At 46.6% G+C, this 12560-nt stretch overlaps 1 protein-coding gene across 1 annotated transcript in view; it reads right to left on the bottom strand.

Moving 5' to 3' along the window:
• Positions 1 to 1348: 1348 nt before the first annotated feature.
• The window catches only part of LOC119386545 (leucine-rich repeat and calponin homology domain-containing protein), a 189168-nt gene continuing 177956 nt past the window's right edge, over positions 1349 to 12560 (bottom strand). Inside the window, exon 15 of the mRNA XM_037653823.2 lies at positions 1349 to 3667. Within this exon, the coding sequence (XP_037509751.1) occupies positions 3563 to 3667 (105 nt within the window). The 3' untranslated portion in view covers positions 1349 to 3562. The remainder of the gene's footprint in view (positions 3668 to 12560) is intronic.

Genomic DNA, 12560 nt, shown 5'->3' with positions numbered 1-12560 from the left:
TGTGTTACATGGGCAGCGATCGCGGCAGCTTGCAACAAATCGACGACGAATGAGGCCGTGCATGAGCTCGAGCACATTGGGAAGCCCAGCTTTCAAGCTTGCCCCGTAACTTGTTCTACCGGACGAAGAAGATCGTCAAGGTCTACTGTTTTCTGGACTAAGGAGACTGAATTGACAGCCGGGCTAGTTGGTCTTGATTCATCTTGAAGTGTCTTGTACAGCGCAAAATACAACTCGGATAGCAAAGAAGCACACACGACCAGCGCTGCGGAGCGAGGGGTCGTAAGTTCGACTCCCGGCACCGGAACTTTTACGTCTAGTTTTCTTTGCCATCTGTTAGTGTATATCTTACAACGTCATATCCGTGACAGAAATACGTCAGTGGAGCCGCGGTTTACCCGGGCATAAAACACTTCCGAGTTAAAAAATATTTAATAAACCATGATAACACATTAATATATTTCCGCAGTGCTATATAGTGTACGCAAAGCCTCCGTACCGCCTGAAAACGGCTCACACGCGCGCAGTCAATTCGCCCCTATATCGGAGCCGGCGTGAAAATGGCTGATGCCGTAGGAGACGACGCGGTTATCTCCACTCCCTACGAAGATCGTCAAGGTCTACTGTTTTCTGGGTAAGGAGACTGAATTGACAGCGAGGAAGACATCGTGGGCGAGGAGGACAGCGAGGCACTCTACACTTCCCTACAGTGTACTCTGTAACTTCCCAACTCTAGTACACTGTAATGCTATGGAGAGATATGCAAGGTGGCAGAATGAGTGCGTTTTGGGGGGTTAATGAACAATACATGCATGCGCCCATCAGTATTATGCACCGAACTTCCACCTTCAGTGATCATTGTGATAAAAGGCTCAGCATTTTCTGGCAATTGTTTTCAGCCCCAGTGCGCCCTTACAGTTGGTAGTCGGCGCTTGTTTTGTTCTCTTGTGCCTGTGCTTGCATGTCGCTTACCTTCTTTTATGTTGGCAGGGTTGCCTGTAACTCTCTCAAGATTCCCTTATTTAGTGTGGAAATGATCTAAAAAAATTGACACGGACGAGGGCGGGGTCCTCCCTGCCAAATGCTGCACTTTTTCCCACACTAAATATGTGCCCTAAACAATATGCACTGCAATGATACTTCTTGTCTTCTGAGAAAAAACCTAGACACCTAGGCACCACGAGCAGTAAGAACAAGCACAATAAAATGCTGGTGGTGCCTGGGCGTGTAGGTTTTCCACAAAGTTGTGTACAAAATAGTCCAGCAGCAAGTTCTGCCGAGTAATATTTCTTGTCCTTTTTTGCACTTGTGGAAATCTGGCTGGCAGAAAAATGTACTCCACACAATGTTTTTTTCAGGGAAAAAAACATATTTTATTAAAAAATGCTTCCTGTCTCTTGTCTTCAGCAACTTGCACATAAACATTGCATCAAAAGAAAAAATTTGTTCAAAGCCACCCAAATGTAAATGCGGGTAACCATGATTTTTCCAAGCTCGTCAAGTTTAAAGCAAATGCAGCTTTTTACTGCAGTTTGTGACATTCATGACTAATGGCAACACATTAAAAACAGCATTTCACACAGACAATGAGCATTTTCTTTTTGATGACCACCACACCTCCTGCTGCGTCTGAACTGAAGTTTTCCGCCAGGAGGTTTAAAAACACCCGGCCGAAAGAGGATGATGTGGCAGAAAAATAAATTTATGAAGTTGGTTTGAAATAATTTTTGATTCGACGAACAGAATAAACACGCCAGCTCTTGCCACACTAGCAGATTGACATGAAGAGATGGCAAAAAATAACAAGACTCACAGCAGGACAATACAAAAATGAGGGTTCTAGCACCAATGTGAGTGACACCTTACAGTGATGCTGGGTGATGTACGTGACAAGTCATGGTCAGCAAGAAACACTGAACGTATAGGTAGCAGTGGGTACATGTACAGGCAGGCTTGCACAGAGAGATCAAGCTTGCAGCAACTAGGCTACAGGGCACAAGACACCGACAGAAGAGGCTCAGAAAGGAGCATCAAAATTGTCTTAAAAGGTTCAGGTGGAATACGGACATGAACCTGATGGCTGCCTATGGTCAAAGACGCAGAGCTTTTGCTAGCAAGCTTGCTAGGCATTCCCAATGGCCAGGAAAACAACACATTTATAGCTGGCTGTCTTACTTTCCAAATACTACTTGCTATGCGCACCTGGTAAGACAGCACAAGGCTTTGATAAATGGACCTTGTCACTGTTAACACAGCATTTGCAGGTGTGATGTGCCTTGACATCGGGTGCACCACAAGGTGCCTTTGGCAAAGTGTAATGACGCAAGACCAAAAGGTCATTTGTACAATATAAATGTCTGAAAACTATCTGAGAACACTTTTTCTCATTGAAAAGTAAGTACATGAGTACAAGCAAGTGTGAGTTGATGAGCACACATTGCATAAATAAGAACTAGATGAGGAAATAATTTCCCTTGGTAACTACTATTTTGTTAACGTTATCTATTAAGTACGTTGCCTCTGCAACATAGTTGCATACTTAATCACACCCCAGGAATAAAGCGACAGGGTAGCACAGAACCACTTGCATTAGCAAGGCACTGTAGGCGCTGCGAGTGTACTGAAGTCCATATTCGCGGCAGCATGCGCAATGGTAATTTCGTTCAGCTAAGAGTGTCACTGAACATAGTCAAACTGTCTTGAAACCAAATTAAAGTTGTATGTTTCTTGGTATCAGCAGCACAAGGAACACCAAGGAAGGAATGCGTGTTGAGGAAAGGCTAGCTAAATTGTAGCAAACTACCTGGCTTGAGAAGGCATACAGTGTCAATGGCCTTGTTACTGCATGTACGAACCAAACTGCTGTTAGGCTGTTTCATGGCATTTGGACACAAGTTTGCCAAACATTAATAAGCAGGAGGTATGCATTACTTTTCTCGCTAAAATACTGGCTCTTTAACATTCATGCCTTGCACAGAAATAGCATTTTGCAGTGCATGCAGTTTTTTTTAGTTCACCACACGACTGTCCAGAATAAACTGGTAGCATATATTTGGGATGCTGTAGGGAAAAAAACCCAAAGAATTAGCAGGGATGATGTAGGTATTGTACATACAATAACACTGTGTGCATTTTGCTTTGCACTAATAACCAATCGAACCTCAACTACTTTACAACAAGACTGGCCGTTCGCATCACTGCAGTTGATGTATGCTTCAACTATTTTGGGCGAAACAGCTGAGAAATGCACCACAACATAACATAACAGCATGCACTAAAAAAAAAAGGCCGTCTCTGTGCAATATCTCGGTGCCAGCAATGTCGGCAGTATAATTTGAAGTGTTCTTGTGCCAGCATTCAGTATGCTATACTAACTTCATATCACAGCACTGCAACTGGTGACACATTCTTTAAATGCACCGTTAATTGCTGTGGTGCTTTGTCTGTGCTTTCCTCAAACTTTCTAACCTGCCAACAGCTCTTACAATACATTGGCAAACGGTGGGTCGATGGTGTGCAGTCGCACTGCACGGCGGCTGGCTGATTTGTGGGACTAGAAAGGTCAGTGCTTGTTGCGACTGGCAACCCGAAACAGCTCCTGTACGGTGACAGCAACACGAACCAGGCCTCGCTCTTCAAGCACGTCTTGGGCTGAACAAGTGGCTTCCTGCAAGACCAGTCAGTGGGACCAGATTATGCACCATAGGAAGCTTATTCGGTGTAAGGTCACGCCAGGTTATATTCCAAAAAAAAAGAAAACTAATTTTTTGCTCTCAAGTGTAGTTTCTTAAACTGGACTGAGCAATGCCTATCAATCTCATACAAGTACAGATGGCCGGAAGATAGCCGGAGACTAGCTATAATAAAAGGCCATCAGGACCTCGATAGCGAAATGAGACATGGCGCTACGAGATCCCAAAACGAACTGACTCTTTATTTTTCCCGCGTCCTCATCTTCCAGTCTCCAGGCGTGACGCCCCAACACACAAAGCAACAGCGCTGCGCTGCTAACATTGTCACACTCCTCTCCTCTTAAGAAAAATAACTAGCAGTACCTAAGCGCTGGTTTTCTCGACCTTTTGCTGCGTCGCAACATTGGTGTGCAAGGCGCAGCCACGGAAGAGTTACTGCCCACAGGAACACCACGGTCGTTTGCAGTAATGTCAGTGTTTATGGCACAGCCCCTTTCAGGTGAACTTGTTGTAGACGGCTCGACAGCCTCTTGCTCCGTCATGTCATGAACAGTTGATCGAAGGAGAGGAGGCTGCTCCCGTTGTGGTATGGCCGCAGCACTAGCAGGGCGAACCTCGTTTCAAAAGTAGCCGGTGGCCCTGTCTGGGCAAGACGCAAGTGGTCACCGTGTCAGTGCCATACAGACCTATCATTGAGAATGACGCGGGCTGACGGCGCAGTGACGTCGATAACACTGGCCTGTACCCATGGTGCTTCCTGTCGAAAAGTTCACGCATACACGCTGTCTCCTGGTTGCAATGATGATCCACTGTCGGCGTACAACTTCTGCTTAAGTTGTCTTAGAAGTATCAACGTCTGCAGGCTTGGCCGCAAGACATCCAACGGTGTCTTGAAGGCTCCACCTGTCAAGAGTTTGCATGGTGGCAGACCCGTTACTTCGTGAGGTGTAGTCCTGTACTGGAATAAGAACCAGGACAGTTGTGTTTGGAAGTTGTCCGACCCAGATTTCTCGAATTTGTTTTTGACAGTCTGTACTGCTCGCTCTGCAACACCGTTGGACGCAGGGTGGTACGGCGGTACCAGTATGCGGCGTATTCCATTTCGAGTCAAGAATTTGAGGTACTGTGCACTGGCACAAGCAGGATCATTGTCCGAAACTATTATGTCGGGGAGGCCGTGCTGGGCGAATGCCACTGTCAAGGCAAAAATGGTAGCGTCTGCAGATGTAGAAGACACGGGGAAGACTTCTATCCATTTCGAGAAGGCGTCCACTATAACCAAGAATGTATACCCAAGAAATGGTCCCCCGAAATCAATGTGAACCCTAGACCAGGGTCGCTGTGGAAAAGGCCAGGGTGTCTGCTGCACTGGCTGGGCAGCTCGATTTTGAGCCTGGCACGTAGCGCAGCCCTTCCCACTGTTTGCAATGTCATTGCCAATGACTGGCTACCAGACATGACTCCTGGCAATCATCTTGCTCTTCTCGATACCATGATGGCTGGCATGGAGCACGCCGAGTACCTGGGCCAGCAATTTTTAGATGCGAAGTATCTTATGGCGGAGTAAATCCAGTGGTGGTGGTGGTGGTGTGCGGCGTGACCACCCTTACTGCGCATACCCTCTCCACACTCCTCTCCACTTCCCCTCTCCCCTCCCCCTTTCCACTCTTCCTCTGAAACGCGGGCTAGACATGCCGAAAGTCTCTCCTGTGCAACGCTGCGATGAGCACCAGCGCATGCACGTCCCCTCCCCCTCTCTCTCCTCTCCTACGCTGCCCCCCTCTCGCACGCCTGTCGACCGCGTTCCCCGCTCGCCCTTTGAGAATTAACGGCCACGCTAGAGGGAAGACAAGACGCGCGTAGCGTTCCTCTTCGTGTTCCACGACGCGAGGTCGGTAGCATGCCCAACGAACGCCAACGGAACGCGATCGTGCAAGTGCTCCGGCTTCGCATCGCCTCATGGTCCCCTTTAGCGGGAAATGGTGTAATTTTTTGGAATCACGACTCTTGATCCTCATAGTAGACAGCCTTCATGGAGACTGAGTTCTGCACTTCTGGCATTGAAGGGGTTACACTCTGGTCCCACTGGGAGGCTTTCTCCTTTCAACACTGATAGGACAACATGGCTCAATACTGGATCGTCCCTTGTGGCTCGTGCCACAACAGTTGGTGAGAGGAGTTGTGGATATGCCTCCTCCAGCATGAAGATCTCAGCAGGGCGAGGAAATGCAGTCCAGTCGTTAGGCAGCGGCCGTCTACTAAGCGCATCGGCATGCCCGAGCTCTTTGCCAGGTTTGTAGACAAGTTTGTAATTGTAAGCGGAGAGCTTCAGAGCCCATCTGACCACTCTTGGTGAAGCTTGTACAGGAACAGGCTTGTTGGCACCCAGAAGTTCAATAAGTGGCTTGTGGTCAGTGTGCGCTTCAAACGGTATGTCCCACTAGTGGTGGAACCGATCCACGCCAAACACCAAGGCAAGTGCTTCCTTGTCAAGTTGACTATAGTCTTGTTCTGCTTTTGATAATCTTCTCGAAGCAAAAGCAATTGGACGTTCTCGGCCGTCGGCGTCTTTGTGCGCCAAAACTGCGCCTATACCATAAGGTGATGCATCACAGCTGAGACACACAGGCCTGTCAGGGCAAAAATGTACAAGAACTGGAGCCAAAGTCACCAGATGCTTGCAGGCAGTGAGAGCATCTTGCTGGTCCTTAACCCACTGCCACTTCTTTCCATCACCAAGAAGCAAGTGCGACGGATGGAGAAGTGCAGAAAGATTGGGCAAGAAACGCCGACAGAGAGTGACGATTGCCTCATGAATTTCCCGAGCAATCGGTCTCGGTATTTCCTGATGATGACAGTCTGGTCAAGAAAGGCAGAACAACCTCAACTTGCACAATGTAAGGCCATGTTGCTGCCTGACTTTTGCTTCAAATTGTTGGCATGTTCTCATAAGCGATCCCTGATACATCGGCCAAACACGTCCACGTGAGAGCGGAACCTTGTACACGACTCCACATTTGCAGGACACAAACCGCGTCGCGCGTTTCTTGCTGCACATGTCAGGCTTTTCGTTGCTCACGTTCACACGCTTGCACAGGCCTCCAAGTTTGTTGGGGGTGGAGAACACCACCTTGACACCTGCACGTCCTGCTGCCTTCTTAATCCTATGGGACACTTGGTGTACGTATGGAATAACAACAGTTTTTCTCTTGTCGGTGTTTTTCCAAGGCACATCACTAGTTTCAGCAATGTCACATAGAAGAAACTCCAGAAATCCTGAGGCAAAACTTTGGGGAATCTGGTGAGGACACGACCTCTTGAGTGCGTTCTTCATGGCGGCAACAGCAACGGCACGTTTAACTAGCTTCGAGTGGTTGGAGGCGTAGGGAACTAGGCGTTTCCTCGAACGGGGGTCGTAAATCCAACAGGCATGTGCTGGGGTAAAGTGAAGCTCGAGGTCATGGAAGCGGATGCGACCATCCTCATGCAGGAAGTTCCTTAGAAGAGTCAGTCCTGGGAACGCCTTGCAGAACCTCGAGAACAAATCTTCTATTTTGTGTGTGGCGTTCTCGGTGGTCCTCTTAAAAAGCACGAGAAAATCATCGACGAAGCGGAAATCTTTGACGACATTGGGCAACCCGCTAGCCTCGAGGTCTCGGTCGAACTGAGCCAAAAGGAGATCGCTCAGCACTGGAGCGATGCTAGACCCAGTGCAAATGCCAGTCTTCCGTACGAAGAAGTCGTCGTTGTGGTTAGTCACATCGACGACTTCTTCAATGAATGTTCTTTGATACCTTCCTATTTTTTTTTTGTTGACAATAAGTGTCCTTTGCCAGTGGCGTGCCAACTTGTTCGCGAGTCAAGGGGGGGGGCAAGCCTCCCTCACTTCATCGGCTGCCACACACACACACACACACACACACACACACACACACACACACACACACACACACACACACACACACACACACGCACACACACACACACACATCGGAAGAGTCGCATATAATTTGATGTGATTTTTCATACACAGAGACCTTGCTTTGCAGTGTTTCATAACATTACAGAAGTACAGTTAGTCATAGTAGGCAGCATACACTGGGACAGCCATACATAGGCTCGTTATGCATGCCATAGTGTTACAAGCAACACTTTTTATACATTTACCACACAACTTTATGCATCATACAATTACGTCGATGGCTGCCTTCCCAATAGTATAGATTTCTATCATTCAATGAAATTTCGCTAATGTCTAAAAGCTGCTCACTAATATTTGTGTTTTCAATGTAGGTAAGAATGACTGCACCTTTTCTTTTCCGTAATCAGTGCTACACTTTCCTACACTTATTCAGGTTCACGTATATTATAGTATTTTGCCTTGTTTGCCTCTATAGCCAGAAAAGCATTTTTAATGTGTTGTTATTATTATGACTATTATATTACTGTTATTAACTTGTCAACCACAAATTCTTTTTTTAAAAATGAAGAACTTGTGGTATTAGAGGCGTAGTACCTACTTTATACTCGTTATATTTGTAGTACTTGTATTTGCAACATTACTTGACCCCTCCAAGTAGATAGGCCTATGCGAATGGTCTAAGCGCGAATCTTCTTTGAAGAAATGTAGGTGATTACAACGTTAAAATACTCCGCTTTGTTTCTTTCCGCATTCAGCTGTTTATGACTGGTCAAACTTTTCTAGGTCACGCGCACAGCACCTGCTCGTTACGCGATGCAACAAATGAGGCGAAAATGATCCATCGCATAATGAGGACTTATACACGACTACGCAAAAAATTGAGAGAATACACTATTTTCATTACGGCACAGTTTTGGTCACTGGTTCTTCGCCATTCATAAAAAATTTTTGGTGTGTCATAAAACCACCTGCTTGTTACATGGCGTCACAAATCTAGAAAATCTTGCGGCATTGAAATGACGTGTGCACACAAACAGCGCATTACTATGCTGAACAAAACCTAAACTTTTTTGGAATAACCGGACAGTCTCGCATTCTGAACGTAATTAGAAGGCTGCCCACCGATCACATTTGCAGTGGCTACTTACAGCAGTTGGCGAGATGAATTCGTATGAGTATCACAAATATTTTCAGTAGCAGCATAACGATGTTGAGCTGTTTGTGCGTGTATACAACTCTGTGAACTCATCCTTGCTCAAAGAAACAGAGAGAGAGCCAAACAGACAGCGCTGTACGTATGCGCTTCTTTGCAGCCCAAGTTGTATTTTGCGCTGTACAAGGCAGTTCAAGATGAAACAAGACCAACTATCCCGACTGTCAATTCAGTGTCCTTAGTCCAGAAAACCGTGGACACTGACCATCTCTCTGGTCCCGGTAGATGGATGGGATCCCAACGTGCTCTAGTCACCTACCTCATTTATCGCCTTGTTGCAAGCCACCGTGATTGCTGCAAGTTACCATATGATAAGCAAGGTGATGCAGGTTAATCGGAGACTAAAGGAGAGACCCTTTTTAGCTCTTCCAGTTCGGCCTAACTAAAACACTCAACACTGCTGCACATTCATTGACTCAAAGCAGCTCAAAGCTATTCCTTTTCGAATAAAGAAAGTGAATTCCCTGAAACAGGAAGAATATTTTTATCGGTCCACAAAATGTTTACTGGTTCCCTCCCGTATTTGCATCGTCGATGATGTAAATTTCAGGCCAGGCAGAGCAGAATACAAGCATGACAGAGTGCTCCAACGTTATTAGAGCCCCTGCTCAGCGGTAGCCTCCTCTGCAATGCTGAAGCGCAATGCGCAAAAGCTTCGTATTAGCGGCCTGCACCGTTACAGCCTAAAGTGTGTGGTCGTGAGACACGCAGGACGAATCTTCATTTCATTAAATAATTATGTGATTGCTGTGTTGAATGAAAACTTCGCCTCAGCTGTTCAGTTCAGTTGAAGTTCGGCGCTTGTGTCATCCTTATTTTTCTTGTATGTGTCCTAAATCGGTGTGCGCTGCCATTTATCGTAAATATGACCAACCAATTAGCCCACAAGTACATTTTAAGCAAGTTCTTCACTAACTTGTAGCTGTACTACTGCTACTTTTTAACAAGAGTTTTTTATGCCGGGGTCCACCACGGCTTCACTGACGTATTTCCATCACGGATATGATGCTGTAAAACATAAAGACTAAAAGATAGCAAAAAAAAACTAAAGGGAAAGCTCCATCACCCGGAGTCGAACTTACGACGCCTTGCTCCACAGCGCGAAACGATTAAACCACGGATAGCACGTTCTTCGCCATGCTAACGGCGAGCTATTTATAAACACCATTTGCCGGTGGCGGTACTCAGAGATCGGTGTTACATCAGCGTGTTTTCGTTATCACTAGCGAGATGGCACAAAGGGCTCGAAGAGCGTGCTTTAAAGGGACCGACAACTGCCCAGAACATGAAATGAGATGACTGCACTGATGGAAAGATTGTCCGTCGCATTGACTCAAAGCAACCCTGTTTATCTCGTGAGAGGCGGATTTATATTTTTATTTCTTCATTGAAAGTCAGGAAAAATGACCTTTGGCGCCTCTGGCGGCAAAATCATACACGGTCCGACGAAGCCGGTCCCATGATCATTGATTGGTGTATGCATTCGATGACTTTTCTGTTAGTACTGAAATATTGTTCATTTCTTTATAATAAAAGATATTACTCCATGAAAATGTACATATAGGCCTGCGTTAGTTGTATGCAACAAAGTGACGCTGCCTTCGCTTGGCGTAATGATCCCACGCCACGAAAAGCCATCCATGACACAGGCGCAGGCAACCTTGGTCGCAGGCGCGCACAACGCTGTACAAATACCGAGAAGGTGTATAAAACCACATCATCTCATTGTAACAGCTTGCTATTTTCAAAAATGGCTGGAAAGCTCAAAATAAAGGTGGTTAAGCATAGCTACAGTAGCTCTTGCGAAAGCAGAACAACGACAGCTTTCACAAGGGCTAGCGGCATTGCTATCAATTCTCAGCGTTGCTGGAGCAAGCCTTCATGCGTGTTTGGAGCCTTTCAGATCGAAAAATACTGCTTATAAAATAACTACGTGCTTTTAGGATAAACCACTGCAGCTACAAACGCTACAAAGGGTAAGCTTCCTGTCGCGCCGTAAAAAGCTGGGTTGAAAAAAATCAGTTGTCGGTCCCTTTAAAGGTCGTCGCCGTTGCGATGGGCGCCTGCCTGTACAGGGTATGGTCGCTCGTGTGCGCGCTTATCTCGTGATCGTGGTGGTTTGTACGTCTTGTGCTCTCACTGCACATTTGCGTTGAGAGCATGAAGGTAACTTCGCTCGCTGCAGCGGCCGCTTTTGCGAAAGGAGTGCGGTGCTCACACGGAAATATGTTACAACTGTGACAGTTAGATCGCGCTCATCCTTTGTATGTTCGTTCCGTGCGTCCTTTCTGCTTGATCAGTGCGTTGCAAGCTTCGAGTTGCTTGCCGTTCTTCGCGTGACATTACAATTTGTTGCTGTAGCATTCATTCCTTCGCCCTTGGGGTGAAAGAATGCACAACAAATGCTGAACTACATCTGTGAATACATGTTTCACTTTCGTGTTATACTGATTCCTATGACAGAGGAATCAGCCATGGTTTTTAAATGCGAAGCATTTCTTAGGGAACCTTTGGCACGTTGAACGTTTAGCTATGTATGCCAAGGAGGGAAAACAGCACGAATGTTTGGACGAACACAAAAGGGAGACAGACGACGACAGGCGCCCTTTTGTATGCCGTTGGGCAAACTCTCGAAATAAAAAAAGTTTCTATCTACCCCTGCCCTGCCCTGCCCTGCCCTGCCCTGCCCTGCCCTGCCCTGCCCTGCCCTGCCCTGCCCTGCCCTGCCCACCTACCTACCTACCTACCTACCTACCTACCTACCTACCTACCTACCTACCTACCTACCTACCTACCTACCTACCTACCTATCTATCTATCTATCTAGCTGCCTACGTCTGGGCGCTCTCATGATCGCCTCCTTAACTTGGTGTAGACCAAAACTGACATGGGAGGGTAAGAGGATTTGACGAATATGACTATCAGATCATAACATGAATAACGTGAAAATCCTGTCGCGTATGTCGTCAAACCCTTTCCTCCCGACACGTGTGGCACACACCCGTTCACCATGGGCCGCGGTGTACGGGTATGCGCCACAGGTGATTGACAGTTTATATCTACGCAGAAATGGCGAGAAGAGACATTGGTAGTTTAAATCCAAGAGCGTTAGAAAAACCGACATCGGCAGCGTTGACTCGACGAATGGAAACAATAAAAATTAGGATACCAGCAGGAATCGAACCCGAGCATTCTGCGTGGCAGTCAGGCATTCTACCACAGAGCCAGGCCAGGTCTATAAACTGGTTTGGAAAAACAGCCTATGCAGGCGTAATGTCGGCGCAACGTCAATTGTGGTTGTGGTGCTGGCTATCTAATTTTAGAAGAAAGCAATAAACACTACATATGTACTCCTACGATACTGGCGTCATACCATCTTAACGTCGGTGGTTCCAGTGTTGGCTCCACTTATAACTGCGATAGCGTTAAAGAGCTCGTTCTGCAAAAATTCTGGTGTCGGCGTCGTTGGTTGTGAGACAAAAATCATCATCTTGTCCGTGGCCGAAAAATCAAGAAAGATGCAACTAAAATAAATAATAAAAAATCTTAGGTTCGAGTGAGAATCGAACTTAGGCTGTCTGCGTGGCGAGCAGGTGTTCTACCACAGAGCCACTCCATTGCTTAGAACTGCACTGAAATGTACTTTAATGCTTCAAAAACATACGCGTCCTGTGTACAGGTGTCACAGTACGAGATGTAATATCGCAGTAAAACGGGGTACAAGCGTATATTG

This window comes from Rhipicephalus sanguineus, chromosome 3, assembly GCF_013339695.2.
Source record: "Rhipicephalus sanguineus isolate Rsan-2018 chromosome 3, BIME_Rsan_1.4, whole genome shotgun sequence".
Classification (NCBI taxonomy): Eukaryota; Metazoa; Arthropoda; class Arachnida; order Ixodida; family Ixodidae; genus Rhipicephalus; species Rhipicephalus sanguineus.
The sequence above is the reverse complement of the archived record's forward strand: the minus strand, read 5'-3'. Positions and strand labels throughout refer to the sequence as shown.